This window comes from Gasterosteus aculeatus, chromosome 13 (assembly GCF_964276395.1).
Source record: "Gasterosteus aculeatus chromosome 13, fGasAcu3.hap1.1, whole genome shotgun sequence".
NCBI classification, from domain to species: Eukaryota; Metazoa; Chordata; class Actinopteri; order Perciformes; family Gasterosteidae; genus Gasterosteus; species Gasterosteus aculeatus.
In genome coordinates, this window is record NC_135701.1 from 4878176 (window position 1) to 4900507 (window position 22332).

Consider the following 22332-nt stretch of genomic DNA (forward strand, 5'->3'; position numbering starts at 1 on the left):
ATGTTTTCTAATGTATGGCAGCGGTCAGCTAAGCAGCATAAAACCTGCTGCACATTGTCACGTACACGTTTCATTTCTATGAAGGCAAATCAAACTCAAAATCCCAGAACGCAAATCAGGTCCATGCGTGCGAGCAAAAGTTTGTTTTTCTGAAATTAGGGTTGTAGCTGGTTGTCAGGTGTCTTTTGTGTTTTAATGTTTTATTTCATAATTCTTTTTCTAATTATCTAATTTAGACTTTCAATGCCTTCTTTTCTGTGTGTGCGGAAATAAGGCTTCTGTAGTTCTGCGCATGTACAACTCAACAGAGATGAAATCCAGCCAATCCACAGATGAGGTTTGTAGCCAATTAGATGTAGAGAAACGGTAACTGGCTCCGCCCCCTGACTGTCGAGCCAGGGCTCAAGTTTCGTGACTGTCTTTTGCTTGCACATATTTGTGATTTGCGCACGCGTTGACATTGGTTTTCTTTTGTACGTCTCTGTTGAGACGGTAACACGTCTTTTTACCGAGAACGGCCGCCACCAGATCAGCGTGTTCATTATTTGCAGCGGTGTACTTACTCTATAGACGCATTCTCCTCCCCCGTGTGCGCGTGGTTAGCCCTTTTGAAGCTTGTGTTTGGCATTTTGGCCCAAGTACAAACGCTGTATGAGCCTTGATAGCAACCTGTCAATCAAAAAGGTGGCCACGCACCTAAAGCATTTACTTCATTGTGTTCTGGTTCATTCTACATGGACCATCATTTACTAAATGAACATCATTCTATAATGAAGAAGACTTTAATCTAGAGATTGAGACCATAAACTCATGTTTACAATGAGAGAAGAAATCTAGTGAGAAGTGGAGTCATTCTCTCGTAGGCTACATGCAAAAGCTACACAGGAGACGCCCCCTGGCGGCCAGTAGAGATGATGCAGGTTTGACGCACTTTTGGCTTCACTTTTCAGGACTGTACAGTACGTTGCCTCCTGCTGCTCCTATGCTGCAAAACCCAGAAATGGCCCACGGTGAGGGGAAATATGGTGTGAATATGAATGGGACGGCACCTGTCTGCTACATCTCACCTCCCCATGACAATGTCAAAATATAGGATTTACAATTGAGGACATTTTAGTTTTTAATCGCTGCTTAGAACGTCTTCCAGGCTCTTTCCTCATAAGATGAGAGGTCATTGTCAATAATGTAAAGAGGACAAAATAAATACCCACAATTGTACATCATGTCACATCACGGCACCGTGATTTGTTGCACCAAAGTGCTGTTCCATTTGTGTTTACACCATTTAAAGCCCTCACAGACTCTCACACTCGACCACTTATCAGGTGACGTTAGTTAAGTCCCTGAGGGTTAGGGTTTAGGGAGGGGGGGTGCGTCCTATAATTACATAGGACACTAATCAGACAACAAGACACAGGTGGACAGGCACGAGGGCAGCCTGAAAGCTGATTGGTGGAAAACAAACACAAGGGACCATTGGCGAGACTGACGGGACCAATACGACACGTACAAAAAGTGAGCAGAAACCACGAGGACGGGAAGCCAAACGAACACAGGAGGCAGCGGGTCTCAAAATGAAATTGGAGAAAAAACTAAATCAATATCAAGATTGTCCAATCCCAGTGCAAGAGGACAAATAGCCTCGCTTCCACAACGACATGATCAAATGTGTTTTATTATGAGTATGTTGGTACCTGGTCTCATTGTGTGTGTTGCGCTATTGTTTTTATAGATCTGAATAGCTACTTGATGTTTCTCTCTCTGTGTGTAGTTCATCTTCATCTGAAAAATAGGACTGTGCTGGTTGTAATCAGCCACACAGAGCGACAGGTCCAGCCTCTCGTGTTGTAGTAGTACTCTACCTTGTGCCAACACATTAACCCTTTGCCAGGATCCCGTCTCATAGCAACCAGACACAAGCGAAGCTCAGCTGCGCCTGCAAAGCGTTCCCAGCTGGGCGATTTCAGAGACAGCCCGCTGTTCTCAGCTGGGAGAAAACATTTTTGTGGACGAGACCCCCTCAGCTATGGATGTTGTTTGTTTTGTTTTGTTTTTCTAGGGAGATGCTGATTCAGATCTGCGAACCATTTTCAACTGCAGTGCAATGAAAAGTGTTATTAACCCCAACTCCAAATCAGTTTAGTAAAATGTGGTTTAAATGGCGTTAAACAAAGGGAACTCTGGCATTCTTACACCTTGTTGATGAGCTACGAGCTGCAATCGGGCGGCGCTGTGCACAGGAACATTGAGTAAGACTCCAGAGTGGTGACTGACAGGAGACAGAGAGAGGCAGCAGCACTGGGTCTATGTCTTCATATGTGTTTGAATAAGCAACTGCTATATTTGTACTAATGTGCCTTGTTACGAAAGTCCACAGTCATTTCGAATTAGATTTCACTACATACAGATTATTAAACAGAACGCTCCGGTCTCCATTTGCCTCTCTGCACGTTCTGTGCCTCTTGAAGCGGCGCCGAGAGGAAAGAAATCCATCACCATCTGTGAACCAACATGAGTTGTGTTGACTGAGATTTCCGTGAAATGGCAACACAGACACTTCCTCAGACAGACACCAGACACGTCTTGTTTAGTGTGCCGGTAACTACACCTACCTCATACTATTTAATCCACCCTGTCATAACACCATCAGCACCTTTAGATTAAGTGCTGATTTGAATAAAGCAATAACAGACTGCCATTAGAATGTAGATTAACAAATGCAGAGCAAAGTAAACAAAGAGAGGATCGTGTGTCTTTCTTTTCCAGTCCCATCAAGGTGGGTACTGACCCGAGAATCAAGCAGAAAATCAATCCCACAACCAATATTCAATAAAAAATGCAATACATGCAAAGCTCATTGTGTGGACGTGTTGTCAGACGGACACTTGGCCTGTTACGATCACCAAAGATCCAGACTGAACCTTTAATGTGAACAAAAAGACGTGACTGCGCGTGACTCAGCGTTGGCAACAGCGGAGCCGCGGCGTTGGACGTTCCCTTGCCGGTAGGTTGATCAGGTCCGTACCAAACAAGGGGCTTCTGAAGCATTGAACTCTAAAGGGAATACAGTTCTAACCTACGGGGTAAAACCCGGAAACCAGTACCATGGTCTTTTTGTTGTTTTGTCTATTTCCTCTTGTAGTTTGAAGTTCTTACCTCCTGTGTCCAGTTTGGCGTTACTTCCTGTCGTGGTCCTTTTCCCACCGGCTTTCCACCACACCTGCGTGTCTTTAGTGGATCAGCCTCTTGTGCATTTGACCTTATTTTTTCCGTTTCCTCCCCCCCCTTTTTTTCCCCCAGCTTTTGTTATCAAAGCTCATTTTCCTTTCAATTCAACCCGCCAGCATCAAGTCCTGCATTTGGGTCCTTCTTTGATCTGACACCGGACCACCAGGAAGAGGTGGGGGGGCTCTCACCTACAGGGCGTGAGGATGCACGGTGAGGAAGAGCTCATCGCACACTGTACGTGAGCACCAGCTCTCAGACTGTCGTACTTTGACCGAACACCAAAGCTGCCTTCTTGTCTTCAAATATTCCCATTAGGGTTCACATGAACTCAGCACGCATCTCCAACATGTATTCCAGACTAAACGAAAAACCAGGCTGTTTGTTTGTGCAATATGATCTTTTTCTGGTCCATTGAAGTTTGACCGCAGTGATCACACAGAAATACTTGGAACGACCTAGACGGCGTTTAGGAAACCAAACTACATCCTTGCCAAAGAAGAAAGATCACGGTTTTGTCACGGTGTGGTTCACTTCCTGTTGTATTTTGTAGTTGTCTGCCACTCGTGTCCCCGGGTAACTTCACTTCCTGCCTTGTCCCGTCACGTGATCGTCTAATAGTTTCCACCTGTGTCCAATCACCTGCACCTCCCTTGTGTATTTAAGCCGTGTGTCTCTTGTGTCACTTGTCGCGTCATTGTCTTTTGTCGTGGATGGCCGTAGTTTCCTGCCTGCTGGTTTTCCCCCTGGTTCCTGTGTGTTTTTGGCCTTTTGACTATTAAAGTCTTTTGTTTTCCAAGAAGTCTGCATTTGAGTCCTGCCTCCTCCACGCATCCTTGACAGGTTTGGGTTGAAATCAAATTGAACTCAACATTGAGTTTTGATTCCACGCAGAACTCAAACACTGGTCTCCTGTTATCCTTGGAACTTGTTTGTGCTCCACTACAAAGTTTCCTGATTCAGAAATCTCACATAACAAGTGGGCGAGGTCATTGTTTGTAAGCTGCGCTTTTGAAGCCTCATTTTGGCCGTCGAAAAAAATAAAATGGCAAAACCGTGATCAAGTTTGATTAAAGCTGCACACGTACACTGAAAACCTTCTCTTTTATTTCCGTCAAGAGTAAGGACCACCTTCACAGGCTGCTGCATACAGATGTAACTGCCATGTTTTATTGGAGTAATAAATCCCTTAAGTGCACGGGCGAAGAGTTGAGCTCTCTTCATCTAATTCACCAACGCCGCACGCTGTCAGAAAGCAAACAAGTTATAGTTCCGTCCCCCGAAACCACACAGTCACGGGGGAACACCCATCTGTTGCTGGACTGTGAAGAGATGGTGTTCTATGGCAAGAAGGTATATGACTCAAATACCCTTGTTTTCATTGTCAATTACCCCACAGCAGCAAACAGAACCAGGCCTTCACTTCAACTCCTCGCCAGGTGTAGATAGATAGGTATAGATGACCCTCAATCCAGCCCCCCCCCCCCTCATCGTCCTCCTCTATACCATCCCCTCGCTCCTGTTCCCCCTCCGGCATGCACCAACAGTGAGTGGAGCACGTCAACAAACACGACTACACAAATATTTGAGCTGCATTCGGCTCGTGTTTTTACATTTCTTCTATTTACTGTGTGTGTCTCCAACACCTGTCCACGGTGATAGTTGTCTACCACCCAGGGGAACGCGTTCACACGCGAGGACTTGCATCCCTACATAAGCCCTTGTGTTGCTAAGAGGTGTGAGCATCGTGCAGGAGAAACTCCGTAGAGACGAACACATCTTGGCTACGCACCTTTTGCCAGGAAGATGGAGGTTATACAAGTAGAATTAAAGCTTTCAGGTCCGTCACTTGATGCCATTGACGTTTGGACAGAGAGGCCTGTAAACATGCAGCATAATTATTTGATTTATACTTTTATAAAATGCCGTTTGCATTTGTCCCCTCACGTCCACGTCTTCTGGTGGAATCAGCCGGATGCCGTTGGTCAAAAAACAGTAAATGGGTTACAATGCATTAGACAAATCTACCCTCTTGATGATGAGTGAGATAAGCGCTGAGCTGCTGTAACCCACGCGTGGCAATGAGATATAAGCTTCGACAGGGATCCTTTATTACATCTGTCTGTTTCTGATCCGAATAGGCAACATCAAAATATGTTCTTTGCTGCTTTCTCTTAAGGTACACTGCTATTAGTTTTTTGAATCATTCTTTCAGAAAATGACTCTCAACACACAGAAGCGTGCCACAGGTGCACAGTGGGAGCCAAAAGGGCTCAGCTGAAGAAAAGAGCAGCAGAATTCTGGGGCAAGAGGACGACAAAACGTCACTCAGGTACGTTTCCACTCGCGACGAACACAGCGGTTAAGTGAAGTACAGAGTAAAGACCATGTCTTTCCCTGATTTTACTTTTATCTGGTTCGCTTGCTGCTTTAAACGTTACTCGTTTGATACTGAGCGTCTCCAACGTTACACAGCCCTGCATCTTAATAATTTAGACGCATTCCAATAGAGCGGACCTGTCGCGCTGCGAACGTGCATTCATCAGACACGTCATTCCCAGTTTGGTCGTGTCCAACGCTTGTTGTATGGAGATGAAGGGCCGCTGCAAGCCCGCCAGCGAAGGGGCCGCTTTAGAAATGTCACACTGATGTCTGTTGTCTACGACTCAGGCCCAGTTGCTGCCAAAAAATAAAAAGCTTTTGCCCAGAATGAAAGGCGGCGGTATGAAAAGTGTCAGGTCTAGGACACAAGTGAACATGTGAAAACACTGCAGCCAGAGGCGGGACGATGTGTGTCATGCGGTTTTATGAGCAGTGTTCTAACTGCACCCAAATTATGACTTTTATACAATATGAAATATCTTGAAATAATAGATGAAAGAACATAACAGCTATTCATATGTATTTTAATTATGTACAGTGATCTAATGTCCCTATAGCTGAGTTTTATTATTTATTCTGTTGTATGTTGTGTGCTAAATACAATGACGTATCACCCTTGACCATCAATCATCTGCATCCATTAACACCTGTAGCCACCGACGCAAAAACCTGAACACAAAACAAGGTTTTGTCTTTGTTTGCACATCAGTTATGCCCTGAATGTCTTCTGTTCATCCTCTCCATCCCAGTAGGGGACTTATTTCACTGAGGAATAGCCGCTCACAAAGTTCCAGTAATTTGGTGATGAATTGTTCCCAATTAAAGTCCTCTGGCAGATTGTTATTTACAGTAAAAGCTTTTATTATTAAGCAGCTAAATCAGGAGATATTGGGTTTTCATCGGTAGTAACTTACACTGACTCCTTTACAGCTGACAGTAAAATACAACAAACAAACAGGGCAGAAACTAAAACACTCAAGGTTGAGCTTCCTGTCGTCCTGTCGGCTCTACAGCACAGGCCGCCAGTCTCACAACACGCGCTCGAAAGGAGGTCGTCGCCGGTCGGCCAAGGCCGCCGAGACATCGCCGGCGACCCGCTCGGAGGGATTCGGGAGCATTTGGCCCGACCTCGGAGAGGGTCATTCTACGGGGTTTGACACTGAGTGTCCAAGGAGAGAGAGGCTCAATACCTATCAGACTTGTGACTGCCTGGTGAACGGATTGTAGGGTGTAAACGATCACCCGACAATCCGTTATGTGGAGCCGATTATCCTTCACAGGGTTTTAGGTATTGTTCATTCTTCAAGGTCAGACAAGCTTTTATAATCATTGAAGGAGCATCTAGTGCTGCTTTATTCCATCCGGTGGTTCGACTAAAGGTGGAGACCCTCCGTTCACAAATTAGCAGTCACTAGTTCACAGGATTATCTCAGGCCCCACCATTTATTTGGAGAAACCAGGACAAAGTGTCTGCACATGCAGGAGAATCCACGCGTCCATCTGCACATTGAGCTGCTTTTGCATCCGGGCTCCACACTACTCTGACCTTCCCCAAGGACGCCGCCGTCCAATCCAATCTCCATAACTTGCTGCTCGGGAGTAAACGTCACGTGCAGCCGTTTAAATACAACTTCCCTGCCCGTCCCCTTCTTGCCCCCCCCCTCGTCTCATCCACCACTGAGCCAACACCACCGGGTGATGGATGGGGCCCCTCGGACTGCCGCCACACACCGCAGTTTGCTGCCATTTAATGGGCACGGCAAGCCATCTGATTGGAGGGCGGGGCGGCGAGATGGGGGAGCGGGGGCCCAGGGAGGATAGGAGGGGGGGGTGGGGGGGGAGGACACAATGATGGAGAGAGAGAAGCAGGGTGCTACGAGTGTGTGCTGGTGGTCTTCAGCATAGTTTGGATGGTTGGGAAATAGGTCAAAGCACCAATCTCTCTCTCTCTCTCTCTCTCTCTCTCTCTCTCTCCCTCTCTCTCTCCCTCTCTCTCCTTCTCTCTCTCATGCACATTAGTTCTTTCTTTTCCTCCCAGTCCAGTCCTGTTTTACGTTACTATCTGTACTTTCACAGTCTGCAACAGCCCAACAAGGTGCACCTTGTCCCGGCGAGGCCGTGCCTGCTGCCCGTGTCGTGTGGGAGGAACGTGGCTCCAAACTGAGCTCATCCAGACATCAGATCACATCCAGATCCAACACAATAGTGACCATTTTGGGTCTCAATGTGGTAATAGACCTGGTCTGTTTTCTGACTTTTGGGTGCAAAGAGCTGCCGTACAAATGACAACCCGTCTGATTGAATCAATATACCAAACTTTCTGATGTGATTTAAATTAGGTCAGAGATCCATCTGTTTGACAAACGTGTAGAAAATTTCCCGTTCTTCTTCTAAGTCTTGAAAAATGCTGTTTCTCTAATTTTAGTCCAATAACTCAGCAGTGAACTTATCGACTTGTTGCAGCTATTTCCTGCAGCATCGCTGCCGTCGATCTCCCCGTTTGACTGATGTCTGCCGAGAGAATTAGGCAGGCCTCCCATTAGCGACTGTCGGGTCTCATCCTGCTCGTCTCTCAAGAGACACCAACTAGATCATGTTGACCTAAATATCCAGGCACACTGTTTAGCCGCCAGCAAACGCTCCCATATCCCCTCTCGGCGAGAAACATGAGATTTGTATATGAATGTAATGCTCATCAATAACAAGCGGCCAATAGGTCGATCGGTTTAGGTTAATTGGCGACTCTTAATTGCCTTTATGTATTTGCCATCTGATGGGTTCGTATCCATTGTACAAACACAAATGCCACGCTTGAAATAAACACTATACTCCTTTAATCTGCTCCTTGTAAATTAAATAACGACGGAATAACAGATTCCCGGCCATGGAACAGCTGAGCAGCCAATTGTCCAATTGCTTTTGGTCCCTTAATAAGGGGGGTTGTTATTCCTACACGTTCACCTGATGCGGATGTACATACTCTCAACCTAAAGCTGAAAGTCTGCACTGAAAGCACATCTGGATTGATTCATTTCAAATCCATTGTGTTGGTTTACAGAGCCCAACATTTTTCAAATGTTTATGCTTCTAAGTGTAAATTCAATCTTCGTCGCCCCGCAATATATGATGGGATGTGCTGTGCCACAAAGGCTCGATCACATGTGGGCTAGTGGTCCATCCAGGGAGATGTGGTAGTTTCGTCGCTGCAGAGTGACGTCACTAACACGCGTCAGAAATACGTAGCTTAGTGAAACGCCGCGGTTGTCTTTTCCTAACTCCTCATGAAGTCTCCTAACCATATTTCCTTTCCTTTCCTTCCTGACCCTGTGACATTTTCCACAGAGGTCAAGGAATAGTGGTTAGGAATAGATGTTAGTAGGTCATTTTTGGACAATTTGAATCCAGCCATTTCCTCCAAAACGCTGCCATGCCGGCTGCATTTGGAGGAGCCGACGGGATCTAACGGCCGAGCCAAGTGACGCACGCTGTAGACGAATGCGTCCTGATGAGGGTGCAGCCGACCAAAACGATACACAGCAAAGTCCTCCTCGGTTTCACTCGTCCTACGTCATTTGCATCAACACATTCAGCTCAGCGATTGGCTGAGACCACAACTGGAACGTTCACACCTCCTCAAACCGCACCCCCTACCTGATTTCCTACCTGACCACCGCGATCACCTTATATGGAGTTCTAGCAGTCGGCTTCCTGTGCTCTCAACTATTGCACAACACGTGCAATGACTGAAAGGAAAAACAGTTTATTGGCTCTCTGTGAGGCTTTTACGATTCCTTTTCTTCACACAATCCCAGTGAGCCCGCGTCAAAGTAGGTTCTACTTTATGGTCTATTTGACTATAAGTGGGACCGTTTAACCAAACGAACATCATGTGGAGTGATTGAGACTAAAAAGTCACGTTTACAATGTTAACAGTCGTGACTGCTGTAATAAATCAATGGAGAAGTGGAGTCATTTTCTCATGGAGATCCATACAGTCGGGCGTAAGCAGTAGAGAGAATGTTTTAATTCATTTCCTCTACTGGCTCCATTTGACAGAACCAGAGATGGCAGCCGCTTTCAAACCAACCGGGCGATGGTTCGGCCTCCAAACGCCCTGATTTGATCAGATGTACTGCTGGTTGTAGTGTTAAGTGAATAAGTGCAGATTCTGTCTGTGTATCACTGGATAATTCCTTAATTAGAGTTACACCAGAGTGCTTGTTTACGGCTGCTTGGCGCTCAGCCTTTCGATGACGATATTTTTAGTGGCGAGGCGCCTGACACCCGTTTGCCCTTAATGGATTTAAAAGGAATATTCCGACCTTGGATCGTGTAATACTAATGTGCAGATTATGCTTTAATGGTGTGTGTCGGAGCAGGTGCCATTTCCCAGTGACTTTAAACAACCTCCAAACAAGTGGAAGTTGTTCACTACTGACGTTTGTTGTCTGTGACCAGAATAAAGCTCCATTAATACTTCTCATCCAAACCGGGCCAAGAGGACTCAGCACCCTGAAACCATCACAGACGCCTACTTCATCACAACACTATGAACATTCAATCAATGCAATGTGCACATTTGTATCATTTCATCTTATGTTGTGTATATGTTTCATATATTAAACCACTGCTCCACAGTATTTCATGCCTCAGATTAACATGATTTTCCTTAATATGTATTTATTGATTATTTTTGGAGGAGATCTGAGATTTCTACGACTGCTTCCCTGTAATAACAGATAGTATGACAGTAAGCAACTTGAAGAGCAGCGCTATAAGCTAAATGCTAATATGCTCACAGTGCTGATTGTAATAGGCTTGTTATGTATTCTATTGGTATTCTTTTTTACCCTCTTCATATCTTAGTCTTAGTCCATCATTTGGCACAGATGAGACTGAAGAGGTGAGATATTGACCAGGCGACGGCACCGTGGTCGGTAGGATACACTGTGTGCGAATCATTAACATTAACCACTGCAACCAGCACATTAACCACCTTGCTCGTATTTATCCTTTAAAATAGTTACTAACCATTATTTTTTTAAAGGTATTGTTGGGGTGTTTTATTCCAAGTTGAATTTACAGTCGACTACTGGAATATGTGATACTTTATTTAGATTTAAGAAGGTACTTTATTTGGTGTGTTTTTATTTGGATATAGGGCCTGTTTAAATACACAACTCGACTGTAACCCACCTGTGATGGGCGGTTACCATTCTTTTATAAATGCAATCCCATCTTCCGTAATCGGAAAGACACTTCCGTACTAATCATTACCAATAAAATAAGCAACAACATAGAGAACAGAGTAATGTTTTACCATCAGGGTCACCCCTAAACTCTGCATGGAGTCTCTACGTCTCCGTCAACAAAGCAATGTTCTCCTGTTAAAAACCACTGGGGCAGAGTGACATAGTGGCCGTACAGCAAATAACAAGTTCCAATTTCCATTTCTCTGCAAAGGGCAGAAACGGATCACTGTGTGAGGGCCCCAAACCTCTGCTTCTCCACCATGAGAGAGGCAGACAAACCTCCAGCAGCATTATGTGATGTCTGTATGTTTGTCACATGATCGCGAGTCCTTGGAGAAACGGCTCCTCCCATCGAACATAAACGCAGTCCATCGCTGTCAAGTTGATGATAGGTTTTATTTGGAGTCAAAAGGCTTTGAAGTGTCATCGGAGGCTCTCTTACGGACAAGTGCAGACTTGACCAGTCTGTTGTCTTCTGGTTGGACAGAACTTTTTTTTTCATTTAAAAATGAGGATTAAATACATTTTGGTTATGTGAGATATACTGTATATACTATTCACATGACTTTACGTACGTATTGCTACAAATGGTGTAAGAGAGGCCTGAAGTGTGGCGTGACTGTCAATCACGCCTGTGTGGGGCCCCATTTATTTCCTTTGACTGAAGTCACTCATTTTGTTGCGTTGTGCCAGAAGATCCAAGATGTTCAAGCTCTATTTAAGGAAATCAGTATTGGTCAGAGTCGAAAACTCCAGGTATGTGTTTCGAAAATAGTCAAAAACTCAGCTAATGTTCTTCCTCTGGACCTTGGGGGTGTGAAATTTGATTATCAGTCACCTGGCAGCAAAAATACCCCTTAAATAAAAACTCTCGCCTCCCACGCCGGAAAAGCACAAACCCACAAATCTGTCACTTTATTAATAACCAAAAGTGTGAGCTCATCACAGGTGTTCAGACAGTCTCAAGGTTACTGAACCAGAAGCTTTTAAAGTTCAACGTTAAGAAAACTGCCGCACTGCACAATCAATACTCATCTGCGTTGAGCAGCACAGTTGATGCTTGTGAGCACCTTGAATCCCGCCGCCCGAGGTCAATCTGCCCCCCCGGGGCCCCGCTGAGGAGCCTCAACGCTGCACGTGCGCGTTCTCTGGTGATAAGCGCGGGTTGCTGTTTTTAGACGTCTGACGAGACGCTGACGCATATCGACCCCCCTCCTCCCGACTCCTCAGCATCACTGAACCAAAATAGACTCTGTGCAGATTCTGTGTCTGACGTTTTAACAGAAGAAGAACAAGGGAAGGTTTACCTGGGATTTCTCTTTTTGAGAAATGAAATGAAGCGTTTTATTTATTTTAATTCACTCCGACAGCATTTAAACAGAAGTTAGAATTGTGTAACAGAAAAGGGAAACATAGCAATGAAGTACCTACATATTCAGATTCTTGATAGCTGTGATGCTTTCTGAAGAAGCCAAACAAAAAGGCTGCAAGTGAAGCAGAATAAAAAAATCGGGTTTAAACCGCTCATTAAATTTAAAGCAACATTAGGTTCGCCCCATCAACCTCCATCCACCTGTCAATCAAATGATAAACTGCTCCAGGGGTCTAGAGGGAGAGTTGTCCTATTACTATGTAAATACTTCCAAATTACCTCACATTCCCATCAGCGCCGTGAAGCCGTAACGTGAACCAATAATAGACGTTCGTATTCCACCGCTGCCTGCGGTTTATTATTTCCTTCTCTTTTATATGTTGTAGCTCCGTGGCTGAACTCAAGGGCCCCAAAGGATTCAATTCCTCTTGACTATGTTGCTGCTCCATGTCAGCTTTTACCTTCAGAGGATTTGTAAACTAATATAAATTTGTATCAATGAATACAACTTCATATCTCGAGTCGATAATTAAACTGGCCTTATACAACGTTAAAGGTTGGATCGCTCTGATGTCGGCATGCTAAACGCAAAGCTGAAAGCATCTTGTTTTAGCAGTAGGACAGGAATGATCGCACGCGCTATGGAAGGTAACTTCTGCTGTGAAAGCAGCCGGAAAAACAAACGGCAAATGAACGTGAGGCAGCCAAGAAATAAAAGACTTGAGCAATGCAACTAACACAATGACGGAAAATGACTGATGCTAAAAAGTCATCAACTAAGTGACGGATAAAAGAAGGGGCAGCGTGAGTATACCGTTTTTTTTCTAGTGATGATTGAATTAAAGCAGGACGTGATGGAGTTGGAGGAAGAAAAAAAAAACGGGTCACTTGGCACATTTATCCGGTTTGCCGTCTCTCGCCTGTACGCGCCTGACGTCTCAAAGGGCCGACTGGCGGGGCGGCGAGCCACGTGCCGAAGCCCGAGGGATTCGCAGCGACCTGCTTACCTGTGTGACCCGCTGTGCTTCACCTCAACAATATATAAGAGCAAAAGCCCCCGAGAGAGAAGAGCAGCCGCAGGAGGACGACCAGCGCTCAGATGGAGACGAGCAACGGCACTCCTACAAATAAAATCAAGGCTCTCTCTGAGCGGACGTGGCTAATGACGTGTCGGTCTTCATTTGTGGTTAAAAGGAACAACGTGAACGCGTGAAGCCGCGTTTGACTTTCCTCATTTGTCCGTTGCCGCAGTGAATGACGTCCCCCGGCTTTGAGTCATGTCTGAAGCGGGAAGATGGACGACGTTTATGGCGCTAGTTAGCTAACCATGCTATGTCCTTCATGCTAACCGTTTCCTTAATTAAACTACACGGGCCCGTCGCTGAGTGGCAGCGACTTTAATCTAAATTCTTTTCTTTTTCGGGGTGTGAGTTGCTAAGAGGCTGGTGTTAGTTGTTCAGTCGGTACGGCGAGCTGAACTACCGCCATCAAAGGTCGGCTGAGCAGGACGCCATTTATTGTTTCATCTCTCGCTCCGTTGCAAACTGGAGTTAGAAAAAGACAGTAGAGTTAATTTGACCAGTTTTAAGCCGGGACAAGCAAAGTGGCGTTTTGTCCCCTTACATCGGAGAGTCATCATTGATCGCTACGGGCAAATTCTCCAAAACCCAGCACCTCACATCTTTACTATCCAGATTTAGAAAAAGCTTTACAGGTGAGAGGAAGCAGCTGTCCCTTAATGTTTATTAACTATGGTTAAGAATATACCCTCAGGCAGGCCTGAAGGCAAAACTTATATTATATATAAAATATTAGCTCTCTTATTAAGCTAGTTTGTTCCTTTTATTTTTTCGTGCGTTTGGAGTGTTTTTTTCCACTTGGCTGTTCAGTTCACCTCCTCCCACTTGGCTGCCTCTCTCATGGCAACACCTCGTCTACAGACAATAAGTCACATCACCGAGTCACATCGTGCACTAGATCCACACCGGTTACCGGTAAGCATCTGCAGAGCAGCCTTACAAGCTGGTTACTCCAGGGTTTTTATGCACACAGAGAACCTTCCGACACCATGTTTCTCATGGCTCACCGTGCTGCTGTCAGTAGCTTTTATTCACATATTTCTAACGTCGTAAACCCTGATTTCACAATGACAGAAAAACTGAACAGAACCAGATAAGTATTGTTTTTTGTTTATTTCATATGATGAAGGAGACTTATTGATGACATTTGACAGATTAAACCCAATAATCGGGTCAAGTGTGTCAGTGGCACATTTCTAAATTTCTATGTTTCAAGCAAAGTGGTGGTAATACACATTGCTAATGTGACCCAGATCTACTGAAGACTGTGATCATGGGTCAGCATGCCGGGTCGCTGTGGGCGTGTCACTTTTAAAAAAGGGAAAATATCAGAAAATATACATAACACTTTTGTCTCAAGTGAAAAAAGAACTTGTAGGTAAGAATCTTGCAATTAGTGTGACGCCACGCGAGTCAAATTTGTGTCTTTGTGTCAAGAGTTGGGGCTGCAAGTCTCTACTGCTTCCTCCTGCCTCTCGATGACTTCTTCCGCCCGGCTTCAATCAGCCTGCTGCTGCGGCGTTTGATCTCAGCGCGGGACGGAGCGCTGTCCTCTTCACCGCCGCTGAGATGGGACGCGTCTGTGAGGCGGAGACACTTGGTTAAGACAGATGGCCTTTGAAATTGGAGCGTTGAATGCAATTCCTGAAATATACCTACATATACCTCTATATTGTGGGTGTATATATATATATATATACATATATACACACACACACACACACACAGTATAGCGTATTCACCACAACATCTCAGGAAAGCAAAGCTCAACTCAGCAAAGGAAAAGTAGTCTATTGTCTATTGGTAGCAGGTTCTCCTGGGTTTTATGGGCCGAGGGAAAAGGGCCTTTGTTACACTCGCCTGTAGGGATGCTTAGTGCCTTGGCGTTCCTTGACTCCATCGCGTTGAGCTGTTCGCATAAAGTGTAAACCTGAGGAGGAAGAAGACGCAGAGGCAAAGGTGGTGGGGGGTTAACAGGCTTAGCAAAAAACGGCTCATGGGCGTACCGATGAAACACTTTTAGGAAAAAGGCGGACGCAGCTGAAATTCGAGGTAAACAAAGTAACTTCTATCCAGTCCAATTTGTTTATTCGATGGGGGAGACACGTACAAAGTAATAGAATGCTGTAAATCAATATTCTCAGGGACAGTCTGTGCAACATTTGGGTATCTTAGTGTTAAAGGACCAAAAAAAACTATAATAATAACATCAGCAAACATCATACACAACACATTATACCTGCAGCATCTTTTACCAATAAAACAAGAAAGGTATGAGAGAATTGCAGCACCGTCTCTTGGTCCAAGCCGCTGTCGGCTTCCTGCTCCGATGCTCTTTGTAGTAACATCGGCAGACGGGCTCTGATGTCCTTCAGTGTCTCCATGCTATCGGTAGGGGACTCACTGGACAGCCCCTGAAAGACATCGATGGACAATAAGCAAACTACAGCGCTGTGACGCTGACAAGAAGCCGACTAGAACAGGAAGCTCCAAAGAGAACCATCCGAACATGACGCAAACAACGAGACGTCTGGACCTCTACGGGGACGCAGCTCATCCTGAAGTGCAGGTTGTTGACCCCCCGCTCCGCAGTGTCCAACAGAGCCTGAGACCGCTTCAGATCGGCGTGCAGTCGCTGAACACGCAGCGCTTTCTCATCCTGCTCGGCCTTCACTTCTGCCCTCAGCTCGTCTGACCTAAACAACAACAACAACAACACAGACAGGGACAGCACTACTTACTATACTTACAGCATACTAACAGCAGGCTGCCGACTGTATTAGAAATATTAGCTTAGCGAGTTCACTACTGAATCACGACCGCTACCAACTGCTTGAGAATTGCGGCTTGATTGTCCATCAACGCAGTACGCGACCAACTGATTCCTCTCTGACGGTACCTCGTGGCTGAAGGTGTGAACTTGAGCTTGGTGTGCTGGAGCTCCAGCTCGGCGAAGGCTTTGGCCCCCTGCCTGATCTCGTCCTGGTACCGGGTCACCTCGGCGAGGAGCCGCTCCTTGGTGGCCCACAGAGACGCCACTCTGGGACCTATTTCCTGTTGAAGGAGGCGCACGGAGAGATCAGCGGCCTCCAGTGGCGAGCCGGCAGGTTGCTCTTCACAGAGCGCTCTCACGGCGGCGCGTCACAAGGAGAACCACGGTGGTCTTACGGTAACGTTAAAAAATGAAAAGGCTCTCTGCATGGCCAGTGTTTGGTTTTTGTCCTTTCTGGGCTACTGTAGAAACGTGGTGATGCAACATGGACTCACTTGAAGAACAATTCTCCATTACAGCCCAATATAGATAAAGAGGACATCATATCTTCCATTTCTGCCATAAATATCCATAAATACAACAGTTTTATTAAGACGGACAGGCAAATTAATTAGGCCATCATTTATTAGTAATGGGCCCCGGCTTTCTGTCACCAATTTCTCCGGCATGTTTTTTGTGCATATTTGCAGCTTGTCACAGTGCAAAAGAGGCAATACTAATAATAAATGGACAAAATGTGTCTTCATAAATCAACAAATCAGCAAATGCGATGCTGACTGCTCTGATGCTCACTGAATTCCTTAAAATTAGACAATGTCTCCCTAAGAGAAAGAGTTTGGTGAATGTGCTTTCTTACTGGGAGTTGGATGAGTAGATCCATACCTCTGTAACGTCCGTGGGATATGAATGACACATGATTGACTGCATCATTCAGCTCCCTTAGTTTTAGGGTTGGTTCGAGGTTTCTAGCACCTCATTTGTTGCCCGGCTACTTCCCACTGAATCTGGCTGAATCGTTTCGCTGCATCTGACCAAGAAACTCACTAAAAGCACAAGGATGAGGATCTACCTGCACATGACAGACGCCCAGAGCTTCTCGCAGAGCCTCCATGTCCTCCACCAGCTTCCTGTCGGACTGGGAAGCGCCACTGACGTCACAAGGCTGATGATCTGCAGAGGGCGACACTCGATGACACAACTCTTTTATGCTCACATTGTTGTGACACACAAGCGCTCATAATGCTCCAAACCCCTGATGTACATGTATTAGTGTTGATAAAGTATTCTTAGACACTCTCCTGCAGCCCAGCATCATGTTCGTTTAGTAAATGATGCTCCTATGAGGCTTACTGTGACTGACAGGTCTCCTATACGTAAACAGCGTCTTTACTTTCCTTCTCCGGATTCTAAATAGAGTAGATAGAGTGTTGATTTCAGATAAAAGGAGGTGAAGACACATATCCCTGTCTACAATGTAGCTGAGGTGGAGCAAGTTAGAGAGGAGCCTGTAAAGAGCTTAAGCGATATTAAAAGACATCGACCTGTTGTTTCTTTTCTATGCAGTAAATTGGGACACAATCTGACTCATGTTGTTCATCCCAGTCGTACACTGAAAAAGTGAATGAAACCTTGTAAGCTGATAAGCAGTGACACAGGATGTAACTGTAGGTTTTTTTATTGTGAACATAATTAGATGGAATCCATCTGCCTTGTATGTGCACACAGTGAATTAAGATTCTTCTCAATTCCAGGAAACTGTAAAGTTTAGACATGTACGAATACCTGCCTCTGCAGCGCGGGACTACAGTACCTGTGACATGAAATGAGTGCGCTCCTTCTTCCTTTTCTTCATCACCATCAATTTCCTGCATGAGAAAAATGGCCCGGCAACCAAAGAAGCAGCAGAAACAACTTATTTTTAACAAAGCGATTCATCTCATTTGTTTTCACCCAAGAATTAGTTCCTTTTCCCTTCTTACCCGCCCTTTCTGATTCTCGGGTGTCCTGTTCAGATTCCTTTCTTCTGCATTCAGTTGGTCAAGCTTCATTTCTTCTTTCTTCCTCAGCAACTCGTCCAACCTGCCCTGAGTGGCAGAAAGAGAGAAATAACAACAAGAAAACCATGTTTCAAATGACTTTAACAACAACTCTGCTTATATAAATACAGCGGCCCATCAGGGTTTTCCTCTACCAGAGCACCGGCGGACTGACCAGCCCCCCCGCACTGTTTGCCACCTCTGCAATGTGACAGGTGTCAGAAAGATCATCAATCACCACACACACACACACACACACAAATAAGTTGTACTTCTTCAGGCCGCTAATTTCATAAGATACGGTCGATGGTGCTGAAAGGAGAGCTTCAACTTGTGCGGCCATTTTCAATCCAGGTTCCTTCATATATCAGGATAAAGGCAATGCAGACTCCCGTCACAGCCGCTGTGGGGGGCTTGCGCTGGGCGTGGTGGTGGGGCGGTCTCACCTGTGAGCTCTCCAAAGCTGCTGCTTCTGCCTGGAGCTGTCTGCTTAGTCTCTCCACCTCTGCCCGTCCGGTGCTGACGGCGTGCTCTTTGCGGCCGCGCGCCTGCTCCATCTCACGGACCTCCTGACCACAAGCATCGGCTCAATGACGCGGTGGTGGTTTACATTAGATTCATCCAATACGTGCGTCTTCCTTACAGCTTCTCTGGTTTCCTGACCAAAGGCTATTGTGTAATGTTTCATCTACTTTTGTAACTGAAAACACATTAAGAAATGTGTCAAATATGTCAAGTTGTACTTGATAAATGGGCTGGCTAGTTACTTCCTGTTAGAAACAAGACTGCACACTGCTACAGGTGTCCTGGATCAACTGGAGTAGCTGCAGTAAATAAAGACAGATAGTTATTGAGGCTCTTTAGCTGATGAGCCTGAGCTCAACAAGGCTGCACTGCAAAGTGTGATTAGACGTATCGCTGACATGTCTGCAGACATCGAGAGCGTGGTTTCAGTTATCGGTGTACTTTCATGACATTATGTAATCCCCTTTGAGTGTAAATAGAAAAAAGTATCTCCATATTGATAAGCTACTATCGGTGAAGTCCTTTGACTACCGCCTGCTTTCAGCGTATCCAACAGCAGAGCTCACCTGCTGCAGGTGGTCATGGATGTGCTGGTAGGTCTTTTGGAGTTCCTTCGCCCCGGTGACCTTCATTCTCATCTTGTCAATGTTGTTCTCCAGCTGCCGTTTGCGCTGATATTAAGTAAATGAAGGGAAAAGGCCGTAGTGTGTTATCAACAATATGACGGGACAACTTGAAATGTAAGGCCGGGCAAGGCAAGTGTATTTGTAGAGAACATTTCAGGCCATTCTAAGCGTTTCACATTAAACGGTTAAAACCATAGAAATGAATAGAAAGGGGAAATTTAAAAACAATTAAGAAAATGGATTGAAACATAAAACAAGTTAAACAAAAAGCTTAAAATAGCTTTATGTAACTAAATACATCTAGCGTGAGCTGGACGTCCAGCTTGGTGAGACGTGCGTCGCATATTTAGTTGATAGTACATTTTTACAAAAATAGTCAAGCAAATTGGAACATGTCGGTGGGGGCGAACACCAAATGATTGAATGTGTAGTTAAAACTTGTCTCCGCAGGGGAAGTACCATCCGGTACAGAGCGGGGCGACGATGCAGCAGCACATCTGGAGTGGATGCTCCAGATACAAAAATGGACACTGCATTTAGAGGAAGTATTCAAATCAATATGTGTTTGCTGGGGGGGGCATACATGTTTCCACGGTACCGCGGCCTTCAGCTCCATCCAGTTGTTTTTATGCGCCGTCGTTTAAACTGGCATTCAGTGCATTGGTACCATTGCTAAGTACACTGGTAACTGGTGAGTGACTCTGGCGCTGCATTAAATGTACATGAACTCAACGTCTCCCTCATTCCAGGCATATTGCAGCCAAACGTGTGACGCTGGCAGCACCGGTGTCCTTAGAGGGAGCGCGGGTCTGTCATCATGCCCCGACTTAGCACACAGACTCAAGGGGGCAAGTTGTGTGCGTCACTGCTTCTATGTTGAGATGCGTGTTCACATGCGCTCTTCACCTGCTCGCATGAGTCTTCACCGTTGTAACCAGGTGGCCTGACGCTTTTGTCCCTCAGCGTCTTCCGCAGCCGCTTCACCGCGGCCTCCTTTTCAGTCACGGCGAACCGTAGTCGGTTCTGCTCTCTGATCAGACGTTGATTTCTAGCCTCCGCTTGTTTGATTTTTTTCTGAATGACATAAGGATAAAACAATAATTGAGAATCAAAAACGTTTTTCCCACTGCTCATTTAGGGAGTCGGGGTCTTGTCCTGGTTGAGGAGTGCGAGGTCAGCAAGCGCCAACCAGGCAAACGGGTCTGATAAGGATGAGAATTAGAGACACAATGTTTTTCCTGATGTTTGGTCAGTTGTTCTCCTGCCTTTGCAAACGCAGCGCGGATACTTGTGATCTGACAAATAAATCTACCAGGACGAGAGAAGTTGTTTGGCTGAATTCTTGCAGTTTTGATCACGTTTTTTCATAATGCATCAAATATGAGCTCAACGTGTCGCTTTTTAAAAAGGTTTGTTTTCGAATGGGGAGTTGTTGCAGTACCTTCAGTTGACTGTCAGACCATTTCCTCGCAGGTTGGTGGAAGTCGTCCCTGACCGGACCTGCAGCTCCGTCCTTCGCCTCAGACACTTTCTCTGGAAATGTAGACGGTGCTTTGTTCAAGATGGATCATCTCGAATCGCCACTAATGGCCAACTAAATGCCATTAGTGTATAATTCACATTAACAGTATTTAACTGAGAGGTTACGGTTTAGTGTAATACCACCAAATCAGCTGGAGTCATTACATTTGTATTAATTGTTTTACTGGACAGTTGGCTAACGTTACAAACTGCCCGATTGAGGAAGCAGTGACGTTATGTTTGGTTAGCGTTAGCTAACGTTACAAACTGCCGAAGCAGTGACGTTGTTTAGCGTTAGCTAACATTAGCTAATCTGTAATGCAGCTAACCGTTAACTACCGTAATATGAATTATTATTTAACCAATGATGGACTTGTTGCTAATGTTTTGTCACAGGTTAACCAACTTGGTTAACCGAACTAACGTTATAGACATGACTTGAAAGACATTTTAAGTGGGGAAAAAGAAGAGACGCGCGCTTATTCACCGCAGTCTTAACACCTGTGTTAACTGGATTAACTTTTTAAATACCCGAGGCTTTGCTTTGAAGACTTGGATCGTTCATCTTTGTAGTGCCGGGGAACTTATTGTCCAGACGTCGTCTTAAAAAAACAGTCTAAATATCTCAGCCAGCCGTCACCTTCTGGCCGAAAGGAACTCAATTCAAATGTAACAGTGTTTCAGTTGCTAACGTTGTTTCCCTCTTGGTTCCCGTTTCTACGCGTGTCATGCTTTTCAATTCCGGCAACTGGTTAATCATAACTGAAAACTACGGACCGTTAACCATCACAACTTGTTTTGAATCAACGGCTCCCTGACTGTTGGACAGAAGCAGGAGTCTATTGGTCGCGTGAGCATGAAGGAGGAACAACGAGCGGCGCGATGGCGACACCTGCTGGCCGCCTTCGGCCTCTGCTGCGGACCCACGTGTCTCACAATGTGCGACGTACTTTACACACGGCACGCAAATTACATCCACTTTACAAACATATGTATATGTAAACTTTGTATTTGGAGGACGGGAAAATAGTTGCCAAATGACATTAAATAAAGGTATAATGAATGCAATAAAAAGGTAACAAAACAAATAAACCACTCCAAGAAATTTGATAATCAAACGCAACATACATATTTAAAGTGTCATACATTTGGCTCTATATATTTGTGGATGGTAATGAGGTAGGAGACGCTCTCTCTCTCTCTCTCTCTCTCTCTCTCTCTCTCTCTCTCTCTCTCTCTCTCTCTCTCTCTCTCTCGTCAGTAGAAGCGCTTGAGAAGAGAAGAGAAGAGGAGGGTGACGACCAGCTGCACGCCGCTCATCCCTTCCTCCTGGACGTCCACTAAAAGGGCAAGAGGACAGTTTGCTTTTTACATTTACACAGTCAGTCCAACAGAGGTTACAAGCTATGACATTTGGGTTATTTTTGTAGTACCATTTAATAGATTTAAAAAGGTATCATTGTCTCTGCTGCTTTGATCTTTAATGAAAAAATATTCCACAGAAAAGGAGACAAACGCAGCTACGTTTACAAAATTAAACT

General features: G+C 45.3%; 1 protein-coding gene across 1 annotated transcript; it reads right to left on the bottom strand.

The window, feature by feature from the left end:
- Positions 1-14408: 14408 nt before the first annotated feature.
- On the bottom strand, positions 14409-21720 carry LOC120831271 (uncharacterized). Its single transcript, XM_078087084.1, has 13 exons — positions 21323-21720; positions 20712-20803; positions 20177-20344; positions 19211-19315; positions 18566-18688; positions 18063-18167; positions 17894-17948; positions 17153-17253; positions 16210-16364; positions 15847-16006; positions 15602-15724; positions 15171-15240; positions 14409-14890 (listed from the first exon to the last, which is right to left on the bottom strand). The coding sequence occupies exons 1-13, from the start codon at positions 21354-21356 to the stop codon at positions 14766-14768; spliced, it is 1416 nt and encodes a 471-aa protein (XP_077943210.1). The 5' UTR covers positions 21357-21720; the 3' UTR covers positions 14409-14765.
- Between the last annotated feature and the right edge of the window lie 612 nt (positions 21721-22332).

Coding starts and splice junctions, on each gene's coding strand:
- LOC120831271 (XM_078087084.1), bottom strand. CDS start 21,356: ATGAACGATCCAAGTCTTCAAAGCAAAGCCTCGG. Junction 20,804..21,322: donor TCTTCAAAGCAAAGCCTCGG/GTATTTAAAAAG, acceptor CTACATTTCCAG/AGAAAGTGTCTGAGGCGAAG. Junction 15,241..15,601: donor GCGGCTTGGACCAAGAGACG/GTGCTGCAATTC, acceptor CTTCCTCCTCAG/GTTTACACTTTATGCGAACA.